The following is a 13,346-nucleotide window of genomic DNA, read 5'->3' on the forward strand; positions in this document are numbered from 1 at the left end:
GTGAACATTATTTAATTTGATATTCTTGTCTCCAATGCTATTTGATGTCTCATGGAAGTTCTACAATTTAAGATTTTTAATTTTACCAAATCGTCGAATAAATCCCACCAACTTGCGATGCTATGTTGACTCAATCGATATTAATGATATTGTAACAAACAACAACTATGTATCTAATCAAGAGTCTTGGAATTTTCCCATCTTGTTGCAAACATACTTTTACGCGTATGGTAGAATTTTGTAATAGACGTGCCTCCATGTACAAAGTTGAAGGAACTGAATTTTTTAAATATTTGGACTTCTAATTATTATTTTGAAAGTCATTTCGCTTAAGGAATAAAAGTTTCTTATGTTATATCTTTGTTTGTCGATTGTAATATATGTATAAATATTAGAGAAAAGATCACGTGGAACACATCCCTCCTGTAGCACCGCTCACGTTTATACCTCGTTAGGATTATTTTTTTTGTTTTATATATTTATTTTTATTCTAATACTTCATAAATTGTTATTGAGATCATTAATTTTATAATTACATAAAAATCAAAGTCTGATTTGTTCTTTTTGTTAATTATTAATTTGAAGTTAAAAGAGAATTATTTGTCTTCAATCTAAAGACTAGTAGTTGAAGCTTGAATTAAAAGTGTGAAAATGAGTAACCCTACTATCTTGGTTTCTTCCAATTTTAAATTTATAAATTTTCTACTTCAATTATATGAATGATTGATTATAACAGAACAGTATAGTTTTCCTTTTTAATAAGCTTGAGAAGGATGGTAAAAGGAACATATATTTGCGAGATGGATAACACTAATTAACGTATTTCTAAACTCTAAATCTCGTATCAAATTTCCGGCATTGATTCGAAACTGATACAAAATTTTGGAAAAAGGAAAATGCGGTTGAAAGCAATAAAAATTACTTTGTTTAGTTAGAACATGCAAAGTCGATATACATTTTCAAAGTTAGGCAGTAAAATGATCACTCCAACTTAGGAACAGCAGCAGCAGCGGCAGTTTCCTTCCCTCCTACGGTAGCTGATTGGACGGTCATGACCGACGTGCTCGGCGACGAAGGCCCGTTGCCGCAGAGTGGCCGGGAGTGTGACGTGGCGGTGGAGACGGCGGTCGCAAGGGAAATCGGCATGAGGCACAGCCCCTTGCCTTGAAGGTATTGCATGGCGGAGCCCATGTCCTCCTCCAGCAGCTTCGCCACCTGCTGCTCCGTCGCCCCCATCCCCTCCTTACTGTTGTTGTTTGCCGACGACGACGCCGTCGGCCTCCCCTGTAAGTTTTATGAATTCAATCATTACACTGATTATATATATATCACATTTAAAAATTCGTCGACGACGGCCTTCGGTCCGACAGCCGTAATAAAAATCCGTCGATGATTAATTTACCGACGCGTGTATTAGTGTTGGGTAAAGTCACGTAAATTCGTAGGTGATTCATTTTACGGCGGAAATTTCGGTCGGTATCCGATCAATGTAGTGTTTAATTCATGCCATGCAAGAAATTTATTAATCTTGAAAATTAATAGTATTTGAAGAACCATGATTATTACCTCGGGTGAATTATCTGGAGCTAAAGGAGGAGGAGGAGCAGCAGCACCCCCTAATCTGCTCATGCTAAGCACCTGTTTCCACATAATTAAATTTTCAATAATGCTATTTGGACTATATGATTAAATACTTTTAAAAATAAATTAATTTAAAATTTTTGGTTCAAAATAAAAAAGAATTTAGTTAGTTTCATCGTTTTCTCCATCTTGTAGTTCTTTTGTAATTTTTTAATAACCTTTTCAATTTTTATTATTTTAAAGTACAAAGACTACAAAATAAAATAATAATTAACAAAAATGTTAAAAAATTACAAAAAACTACAATGTGTAGAAAATAATAAAAGTAACTAAATTCTTTTAAATTTGAACCAATTTTTTTAAATAAATAAGTTTTTTAAAGTATTTAATCCTTTTTTTTTCGGACAAATTTTGTCCAAATAACACTACTCTTAAATCTTAGCCAATTTGAATAATAACTTTTCATATAATAGAATAGAATAACAAGAGAGTTTTAATTTACTATGCTACAGCTCATATTCACAACCCAAACTGTTTGTCAACCCAAAACAGATTCTTGGATATATTTAACAAACAAATCTAGATGTGTGTAAATATATATACATTTATCTAATTTGAGAGAGAGAGAGAGATACTTTGACTTGGAGCTGGAGGAATTTGACATAATCAATGATCTCATCCAGCATTGAGGCCTTGTCTGTCTGTCATTCAACAAATGCACCAAATCATTAGCTTAATCTCTCCTAATCTCAAATGATTACCTTCCAAACCCATCATCATTATTCTTTAATCAACACTTATATTAACAAGCGGGAGTTATTATTATCAGCTGATTAATAAAAGATACTATCTTGCATTACTTACAATACTAACACCTTCTTCCACTTACACTTAATTATTTACATATTGCATAAATGCAGATGTAATTAATATCTATCCTATACAAGTAAAATTACATGCAAAATCAGTAAAAAAAAAAAAATCGCCATAGTTATATGATATGAGCACGTTCCGCAAGATATGCCCTTTGATTTTTGATTTTTGATTTTCTATACCAAAGGTTCATTAAAGAGCACGTGGCTCTGCAATTTGATTACCAAAAATTAACCAATCATTGTGATTTTAAGAGCTGAAGACGAAGCTTCATTGAATGTACGTGACAAATGAGCGCAGAGTGCCACTCTCCTTGACTCTTGCATTATAATTAATATTATCAGTTAGCTTGAATATTAATTGTATAATCACATAATAAATGGATTAATGTGAAAAGAAAAAAAAAGATGAGAGATGAGAAATGAGAAATGGGGTATCACCTTATTAGCATTGGGTACAAGCTCCTGCAAAGACTTCATCCTCTCCGCAATTCTCTCTCTTCTTAACTGCGCATCATTTTTCACCCAAAAATTGAATAAAAATTATAAACACAAATATTCTCTCGACAATGAGAAAATTACAAAAACAGAGAAATGGCGATTTCGAGAACAGAAATAGTAGTTCGTACTCTTTCGGCGATGCTGTGAGGATCGGTTGCCTGTCCTCTCCTTGCCCTCACCTTCGGCTTCGGCTTCCCCGCCGCCGCTCCTTCGCTCGCCGCCGACGCGCCTCCGAGATTTTGAGACTGTTGCAAACCTCCTCCCTGTTTAAACACGAGATCATGTATTTTTCATCTTCCATAACACACAATTTAGCTGCAATTTATGAAATAAAACATGATTTGACATTAGGTATGGAATAATAATAATAATAAATATTAGTGAAAAACCTGAAGGTGGTGGAATTGCTGAGATTCGGAATTTTGAGCAGGCGATCCGGTGAAGGCGTTGAATAGAGCTGTAATTGATGCATCGTTTGCCTGAATACATTTCAGCATTGATTCGTCAGTTATGCTTCAATTGATGGAAAATAAAAACAAAATAGAATTTAAATGAAAAAAAAAAGTAAAAAGCAGACCGGATTAGCGGAATTGGGGGACGGTGAGTCAACGACGTCGTTGTGATCGGCATTAGCGGCGGCGAAGCCTCTGGAGAGCAACAACTGCTGCTGGAGCATCAAGGCCTTGGCGGCGCCGCCGCTGATCTGCTGGTGCCGGATCCTCGATGCGGGCGGATGATCGTCGGGATTCCCCGGCGGAGGGTGGTCGTCCGCCCAAGGGAAGGAGGAGGCGGAGAGGGGCACGGAGGAGAGCATTTGTTGGAGAAAGTCCTCGTGCGATGAGGTGGGATCGAAATTGGAGGGCTGCAGCATTTCATGGAGGAATTGGTGCTGATTCATCACTGATGAGCTGATGCTGTTCAACCCGGGTGAATCTGCGTCTCCCCTCATTTCGCAGATTGTTTATTTCACAATCGAAACTCAAGTGAGAGGAATCAATCAGTTGCAGAGGAGCAGTCCTTTTTCAAAATTGAGGAGAAACCTATAATTAAGGAGGGGGAAATATGAAAATATGAAATATCATGTGTCACCTTTCTTCCCTACTCCAATCATATATACTATGTATTGTATGTATCACCCTCTCTCTTTCTCTCTCTTGGCATAATCCAATACATAAAATTATTCATTCTAATATAACAAAAATAAAGAATATTTACTAAAATAAAGGAAAAAATCAGCTTGAGTAAACTGACTAAAGGATACGAAGCTGACATGTATCCAAAATCGCTAAGCGACAATCCTAAAAGTCTGAGTAAAAGCAGAGTCAACCTTTATAGCATGTCAAACAATATCGCACATTTTGATTAAGTTTAACCATTGTTCATTTCACTTGTTTACTGTAAAATAGGTTTGGTTTTTATAAATAACTTATTGTGAATGAATAAATAAAAATTATCGAAACATAACAAAGATTTATATAAAACTGTCAATAATCAAAACTCTTAAAATGAAATATTTTGTCGCATGTTATAAGTTGATAACTCGTGTGATCAAATATGGGCTTCAATTCTCAGTTCGATAGTATGGGCTTATAATTTCAAAGGGCCTAAACACTGGCCCAATCCATAATGTCAAAGTGTGATGTGTATATATATATATATATTTATTTTTTGAGACCAATTAGATTGGAAGTTTGGATTCTTTGGAATATTCAAAAATTGAAGTATTGGATTTTGAATTAGCTATTAGGCACTATGACACATTTTTGGGACCAAACTAAAATCTAGCTTTTTATAATACTGTCATTTATTTACTTTATTCTAATTAACTGCACGTGGCCGTTTTTTTTTAGTGTGTTATAATACACAATCTGAATGCAAAATTAGAGATTGAGCAGAAAAAGGAGTTCAATAATTTATTTACAATAGTTTTGAAATCATTACACAATTTACACTTATGATCCAGAAATATAAGTTCTTGAAAAGCTATTTCCTGTTTGGGCCGTAAGTTTTTTACAGTATGGGCCTTGACTAGGCCCAATTGGTGATTGCATTCCCTTTGCCGTCGTAATTAATTGTGTCAACATGTTTGTCTCATTCACATAAGATAATTTTTTTTATTTTAGTTTTTTGTTTTAAAGGAATAATCCCTTTGTTTTGTGTCAACATGTTTATGAATATCATTGTTTATAATTTATATATATATAAAAAATACCATGGTTTATACTCAATCATCTTAAAATTTGATGCAATACTTGATTACATATATATGTCTACTATCAACCGTTCTCTAGATTATATATTTATAAACCTTAGTTAATTAAGACTTTTTAATCAATTAAGTGCAACACAAAAAAGTAGGATAGAGAATCTCAAGTATCAATTTATAATTTTAAATATATAGAAGACCTTTTTTATATAGATAAAGTTTTAGGTTACCCAACTTACCCTATCAAAATTACCAAACTCTTTGTATTTATTGCGTTTGGAATATAGCATATATAAGTATATAACTAATCCTTAATCGTGGTGTATTGTCTCCTTCATAAATTTAATAAAGAAATAAATTAGAAAGTACAATCCTATCATAAATTTATGGTGAACATTATCTTCTCCATATGATTTAAATGTAGAATTCTATTACTTAAAATGAGACTTACAACTGTCTAATTTCGTTATAAGTAATTATCACTTGTTACTTAGGAAGCAACAATATGACAATACATTAACCTATTGTCTAAAACTTTTTTTTTTTTGAAGAACAAAAATGTCTAAAACTTTTAGATCAAACTATGAGTTGTGAAGCACTTAGATGTTTTGTTTCGTTAAGGATGTGTTGAATCTCAATCCATGTTTGAGGTCACCAAGTCCAATCATATTTATTTGGAAATTCATAATTATCTATATATTTATATATCATCATCGTCATTAATAAATAATAGATGTGGTGTCGCAATTTTATTAACTTTCGTCTCACAAAAAATAAAAAAAGTATGCCCCCCACCCCTCCCAATTCTAATTGATATTTATGTTGTCAATTTTGGTAGAAATTATCTCATTAAATGTCGAATTCGTTTTGTATACCTTGTAAATGTTGGAAAACTTGGGACTTGAGTTGAGAAATATAACTTCCTTCCACGCAAAGATAAAATGTGTGCTTGCTATAATATTTCCACCCATAAATAAATATATATAGCTTATTTTTTAATTGATGAGTAAATAATTTTAAAAATTGTCTGATAATAAATTCTAACTCAACACTTATGAGTTTAAATATTAATCATTCTACGATTAGAACAACACACGCACAAACCTTCACCTTTGTAACAATGAACCCTAACCAAAAGAAGAAGAAGAAGCGCAATTCCACAATCATGCCAATGAGACTTTGCGCTAGTGGCAAAGTTGAAGCATTCGAAGACTCTCCTTTGTGAGAGGTTTTGGGTTCAATATATGGCCTGCGTGCGGTGATGTTTTCCCACTTTTAGGTGGTGTTGTATTCTCGTCTGTATGCGGTGTAGCTTTTTCACAGTTGTGTAGTGTTGAGGTCCTGCCTGCATACGAGTTGCATAATTGATTATATTTAAATACCAATCGTAATTCTAATTCAAAAAAAAAATTACACAATCATACATAAGAAAATGTCTAGACATATGGTATTACTAGTTATACTTAATTATATTCAAAATATGGAAAAAGACATATGGAGAATTAATTACATAGTACTATTATTTGGATTATTTTTAATCAATAGTTTCTATCATAACTAGCTTAGAAAATGTCCTTCATTACAAAGACGTTCAAACCCATGCATCAAATCCCTTTCAACCTACAAATCATGTCGACTCCCAGCAGTTTTCGATTTTACGTAGGGTATTTATTTGTACATTTCTATCTCCAATTCAAGCCACATATTTATATTATATTTCAATTTTAATTATCATCATAAATGCATACGTGAAGCTCTTAACCAAGTGAAATAAGAGATGCTAGTGGGAAAGTATATGTACCCTCGTCTTCTCCTTGAAAAAGTTTTAAGGATGTGCTTATTTTTTTATCTCTCTAACTAAAGAAATAATATTATAAGGTATAAATTAATTATTCAAAGTGGACTCACTCATGTAAAGTGATATAAACCTTGTTCAAGGGCAACCTACTCGACGTTTTTATTACATAAAATAAAAAGTATGAAATATATAGTAAATAGAGCTTATCTTACGGCCTCCTCTCTCCAATCTAATTTTATCATTTACATTTTAATTTTTTAATTTTTAAATTCAATATTTCATTAAAATTTAAATTGTCACATTACATTAATTAAAATAAAATTTCAAACTTTTTCAAATTTATATAAAAAAAACTCAAACATTTTCAAAGTTTTATTTTAATTTTTGATTTTTTTAAAGGAGCGCGTACTACGGCCCCTTCGTGCTGACTTTTATCTTGGAGCTTGGATCACACTGCTTCGATGCCCCAATGCGGCGCAGGTCTAGCGTCTGGACTCGAGCCGGCTGCTAGAACCTGCATTGGAGATGCTCTTATATCGTTTCTTTCTTTCAATGATAACACGATTAATTCACCTTGTAAGTTAAGTTTATGGCACATATATATTATATAAATATTTAGATAAAATATAGGAAAATATGAAATAGGATTATCCAACAATGGCACTTAATAATTTGAGAAAAAGTAACAACATCATTCCCCCCATAAAAGAATTTAAAAAACAAAACAATATCCTTGTGGTTCTATAATTAGATGAGACAACCACATGATGCCCACCCACTTACCCAATCAAATGTGAGACAACCCCTATCATGATTTTTATCTCTCACTTTATTATGTTATCATATTCAATTTAATAATTGATCTATGATAACATCATCCTACTTTTTGTGATGCAATGGCGCATCCACCCACTTTCAATTCGGTGAGGAAATTACAAACTATATAGTAGTGTAACTTTATTCCAGAACTAGCATCACATTATTGTTGAATATAGGCATGATAATTGTTTTAACAAATAATATAAACATGTGTATTTCCTTAAATCGAGCTATGTCATGAGAAAAGCGTAATTTAGTACATCATTCGCCACAGAGACACAGGTCATCATGCACTTTTCGTTTTTATTGTGTCGTGTTTCATTATTTTTTTAAAAAAAATTGTTGAAAAAATTTAATTACAATTCATACACAAACTAAATTCCTTTCCTCCTCACAATTTCACATTTTGTTTAATCACTTTTTTTTTTAATCTACTTTCTCTTATAAATACCTCATACTTTCATTCAATTTTTGTAACACAATTAAATCTATACTTCATTTATTATTCTTCCTTTTCTTCCAATTAAATCGACGATTACAACAAGACGAAGCGTGAACTAGCCAACGCCCAAAATATTGGCATCGGCACTTTGCAAATGGGGCCGACTCCTTTTCTCGCTTTCTTTTGTTGCCATCCTGTAACTGACGAGCGCTCTTTTCCTTTCCTGGTGTTTTTTCTCCAGGAAGTTTTCGTCGGGAAGGTTTTTAACGAGGCTCGGCTCTTTGGCCGGCGTCTTGTGCTTCACCATGAATTTTTTTTCCTAGGTCCTTTTTATTCTCAATAAAATCTCTATTTCAACAAATGGGGCTGACTCAATTGGCCATTCTTAAGGTAATATGTAAAGAGATCGTGAAATATCGATGTTTGTAATTTTTTAAATTATTGTAATTTAAATTTTTATTTTAATTATTATATTCTTTTAACTATTGTAATTTTCAAATTTACATTCAATGAAATTTTTTATTTTAAAATTTGATATTTATTTTAATTTTGAAATGCGTTATTTTTATACAATAAAATAAGTAAAAATTTATAGAGCCAATCACAATAATTAAGTAATATTGATTTAAATTTAGAGATTCACCGGAGCATCAAAATATGGGCATCTTAAAAAAATCAAGTGTTCCTAGTTTAGGAATGAATGAAAGATCCAAATTTTGCAGAAAAGCAAACAAGGCGAGTTTAAGGAAGATTTGATAGATGGATTAAATTGAATAATAAAGTTCCGATTCACAAATTAACAAATTATTTACAAAGAGATAGATACATTCAACAAGAACAACAAGATCCTCAATAGTAGAAAGCAATCTGAATTGTTTGACCAAATCAATTCAATGCTCTCACAATCAAATCTAAATCTCAAATCCAACAAACATCCGAATTCACAAACATAGTAGGAGTAATATTTTATTAAGCAATAATTAAACAATCCATGGACTCAAGCAGTAGGCACGAAATTCCCAGCAGTGGTTGTCCAAACAATATCCTTGAGCGCCGGCCGCAGCTCCTTGCTGCAGAACTGGTTGTACTCCAACGTATCACCGCTCGACTTCTTCACCTCCACCACCACAAACGACGGCGTCACCGAGAATATATCCGCCGCGATCCCCAGCTTCCCCTTCCTCCCGCTCTCCATCCCCTGCAGCCGCACGCACGACTCGCTCTTCTTCACGCTGAAGTTCCGCGTCTTCCCCACCTCCTCCAGCTTCGAGATCACGCTGCTCGCCGACGTCGTCGTCGCGAACCTCAGCTCCTCCTTCTCCGCCCTCTTCTTCTCCTCGAAGAGCGGCGACAGATCGAATCCTTCCGATAGGGATATGATGTGGAATGCGTTGAGCGTCTGCGCCTCCTTTCCTTTGCCGAAGCTCACCTCATCCTCCGCCGCGAACTCCTGCTCTTCCTTAGATCTGATCGTCTTCTGCGACGATTTTTTGAACCACGACGAATCTATGATTTTCGCGATGCTTATTCTGCTGGAAGGATTAGGATCCAGCATCTTGGTGATCAGCTTCCTCGCCTCCGGCGAGAACCACGGCGGGCACTTGAAATCGCCTCTGTAAATCCGGCGGTACATGGAGACGATGTTGTCGTCCTGAAACGGCAGGTAGCCGGCCAGCAACACGTATAAAATGACGCCGCACGACCAGATATCGGCCTTGGCGCCGTCGTAGCCTTTCTTCCCGATCACCTCCGGCGCGACATACGCCGGCGTGCCGCACGTGGTGTGGAGCAGGCCGTCCTGCCGGAGGTGGTCGGAGAAGGCGCTCAGGCCGAAATCAGTGACCTTCAGGTTGCCGTCCTCGTCGAGTAGGAGATTCTCCGGCTTGAGGTCGCGGTGGTAGACGCTGCGGCTGTGGCAGAAGTCGATGGCGGAGATGAGCTGCTGGAAGTAGCTCCGCGCCACCTCCTCCTTGAGGCGTCCACGGGAGATCTTCGCGAAGAGCTCGCCGCCGCGGACGTACTCCATGGCGAAGTAGATCTTGGACTTGCTGGCCATGACCTCGTGGAGCTCGACGATGTTGGGGTGGTGCATCATCTTCATCACCGAGATCTCGCGCTTCACCTGGTCCATCATGCCGACCTTGATCACCTTCTCCTTCCCCACGATCTTCATCGCCACGCTCCGCCCCGACTGCATGTGCCGCGCGTGGTACACCTTCGCGAACGTGCCGTGGCCGAGGAGGCGGCCGAGCTCGTACTTGCCGTGGAGCACGCCGCCGCATTTGTCTTCTGCTGGCATCGTCATCTTCGAGGAAATTAGAAGATTTATGTCCTAGACTGATAAGGAAACAAGTAGATGCTGTTAACTAGTGGTAGAATGGCGATGGCGGTTTCTTTCACCCGTCTTCGACGTGTTTGCGGTGGCAATTACGGCCGCTGGTGAGCGGTTTCTTGGCCCTTCCGCCGCCTAATTGGGGGTTAGAAACCGGCGATCTTATCATCTCTCTGCATTCCCTGGTAGGGTTCCTCACCAATCTTACCAGAAAATTGGGAGAGAAATTTGGGGATACTACTTTTCTAGGGCTTTTTTTTTTCTTTCACCGCCGATGATTTGAGGAAGCTCAGTTTCTCTGATCTCTTTGTTTCTAAGAAGGAACCTGCGAATTTATAGACTGCTTCGAGGGTACATTCGTCAATTAGATGATTTTTAATCGGACGGCTGGAAATGGTTGCAGCCGTCGCGTGTCGAGATCATAGCAGTGATGCAACTGATGATTTGGCGGGATGTGAATAATTGACGACTCACGTGCTTCACACATGGGCTCAACTTAGACCGCCCTTCGCCTCCCTATTTATTTACCATTTTACCATTGTTGGGCGAATTGCCGCATTTAGTATATTCTGTCAGCGAAGGTTAAATACCGTGGGGCCCATGCGTCAATTTTTTCTTTTTTGGGTCTTTTTTTCGGGAAAAGAGGTCAGTTTTTGGAAGTGCGGGAAATATTCAGTATATATACTCGTAAATATAAAAGAATATTCAGTAATATATTACGAATAGTGGAATACATATACGAAGTTTACGTTTTAGCATTAATCTCAACAGATAAAAACAAGTAAAATTAATTTTTTATTTTTAAAAATTGGAATTTTGTGATATTGTAAAATTTTTGATTATTTTTATCATATAAATTAGTTTAACTACATTTACATATTATTAAAATAGTGAGATTGGAGAAATTCTACTATTGAAAATAAAAATATTCAATAATGCATCTTATCTAGAAAAATATTCAAACTAAACGTCTCCTAATTAACTTGAAATTATGCATATAAATTATGAAATAATTCTTCTCATATTGGTGGTGGATCGTTATTCTTGTTCTCAAAGAAATATATAAATTAAACGTATAAATGATAAAAGTCTTGTATTTTTCTTATATCTTCAGAAAAACAACAAAATTAAGTCATGAACATCAAAAGTGAATTTCTCTGTGCACTTTAGTTTAAACATAAAATATAAATTACACGTATAAATGATAAAAGTCTTGTATTTTTCTAATATCTTCAGAAAAACAACAAAATTAAGTCATGAACATCAAAAGTGAATTTCTCTGTGCACTTTAGTTTAAACATAAATACAATAGTTTTTAAATTTTATTTTTCCTATATTATTTATTAAAATGCATTTTTACCTTTTAATACAAATAAAAATGGAAATATACGATTCGAATTTTGATTTTCCAAGAATGGTAAAAGTAATGGCCGTTAATTTTCATTTTTTGGAGAATGCTCCCTGGCAATTGGATGGGCCCCAGCCCCCTCCAAGCAGATTCACCTTCACCAGATGCTGCCCAACCCCCACGTCAGTATCATGTTTCTTATCTTCAATAGTAACTGCTAATGTATTTTTTCGATTTTCGGATTTTTGTTTTTTTTTTTATATTTGATTCGATTTTACTTTTAAATTTTTTGATTTCAGTTCGAATAATTTAATTTTTCTAATTAAAAATTTAATTTAATTTTAACCAAAAAATTCACTGAAAATTGGATGCTCACCCCTAAATCAAATACTACAATTAATTTTCATTTTGCTGTAACTTATTAGGACACTCGGTCGCCAGTTTCTCTTATATTAATTTCATTTATAATAGTTATTGCTTATGTTACATTTCTTGATATGTCACATTAATCATAGCCGAGAAGTATAATTCAGTTAGCTATATAACAAGTTATATGTCTATCTATGTATTCAACACAACATATTTTCTTTGTAAATGAGAAGTCGGCAGCCTTTTTTTTTTCTTCTTAGAAAAATACTTATGTTTCCGAAAATACAAAAAATCTTAGCAAAAAACTCTCTCAATTTATTGTAAATTTGTGCAAGTCAAAATTACATTTATTGTAAATTTGTGCAAGTCAAAATTACATTTAATAGAAATTATAATTTTCCAAAATAATTCATGGCAGTTATTTTGGATTCTGCTTTCTCTGACTTATGAAATATGTTGGATGTGCGGTGTTTTGAAGTGTGCGAGGAGATAATTGGAGTCAATAAAAGCCCACGGTATGCGTATGCGGAAAGACGAATTTGCCCCTCCCGTGGCGCAGAGATTCTATTATGCTGTGACGGGATGGGCCCCACGCAACCCACATGATAACAACGATGGCCCAACTCTTTCAACCAATAATCAGCACCCACTTCCAATCTGCTTAATTTGATTGTTTATTTGAATTATTTGTGTAAATTAATTGTTCATTAAATTACTAATTATTTTTACTTTGTGGCGAGGTTTGTTTGGCAAACTGGTTTCTTCAGGTTTTGGTTTTGCGGGGCTTCATGATTGCTCCTTTAATTAGGCTTCACCTCTCTATTTCAATTTATGTTCTATTGTTTAATGATTAAAATGCAGATTTATTGAATGAAGAAAAAAAGAGAAAAAAAAGAGGGGAAGAAAGACATAAACAAACCCTTGAAAGCACAAGGTGCAAACTAAGGATCAGACCTCGATAAAAATTTCTTAATGAAAACTTTAAGGAAAAAACATTAAGAAAAAAAAAAAATAGTGTCCGTCTTAAAAAAGAAAGAAAAAAAAAACAACAACGCACCGCACCCAAAGATGAGGATAT

The 13,346-nt window shown here is 35.0% G+C and overlaps 2 protein-coding genes across 2 annotated transcripts; both read right to left on the bottom strand.

The window, feature by feature from the left end:
• Positions 1 to 820: 820 nt before the first annotated feature.
• Positions 821 to 4,096, bottom strand: LOC130987588 (bHLH transcription factor RHL1-like). The gene is made up of 7 exons (XM_057911175.1): positions 3,532 to 4,096; positions 3,344 to 3,433; positions 3,083 to 3,217; positions 2,895 to 2,960; positions 2,217 to 2,282; positions 1,567 to 1,638; positions 821 to 1,284 (listed from the first exon to the last, which is right to left on the bottom strand). The coding sequence occupies exons 1-7, from the start codon at positions 3,901 to 3,903 to the stop codon at positions 982 to 984; spliced, it is 1,104 nt and encodes a 367-aa protein (XP_057767158.1). The 5' UTR covers positions 3,904 to 4,096; the 3' UTR covers positions 821 to 981.
• A 4,887-nt stretch (positions 4,097 to 8,983) lies between these two features.
• LOC130987589 (CBL-interacting serine/threonine-protein kinase 6-like) lies at positions 8,984 to 10,893 on the bottom strand. The gene has a single exon (XM_057911176.1). The coding sequence runs from the start codon at positions 10,522 to 10,524 to the stop codon at positions 9,217 to 9,219; it is 1,308 nt and encodes a 435-aa protein (XP_057767159.1). The 5' UTR covers positions 10,525 to 10,893; the 3' UTR covers positions 8,984 to 9,216.
• Positions 10,894 to 13,346: the final 2,453 nt, after the last annotated feature.

Source organism: Salvia miltiorrhiza, chromosome 6 (genome assembly GCF_028751815.1).
Source record: "Salvia miltiorrhiza cultivar Shanhuang (shh) chromosome 6, IMPLAD_Smil_shh, whole genome shotgun sequence".
In the NCBI taxonomy this organism is placed as follows: Eukaryota; Viridiplantae; Streptophyta; class Magnoliopsida; order Lamiales; family Lamiaceae; genus Salvia; species Salvia miltiorrhiza.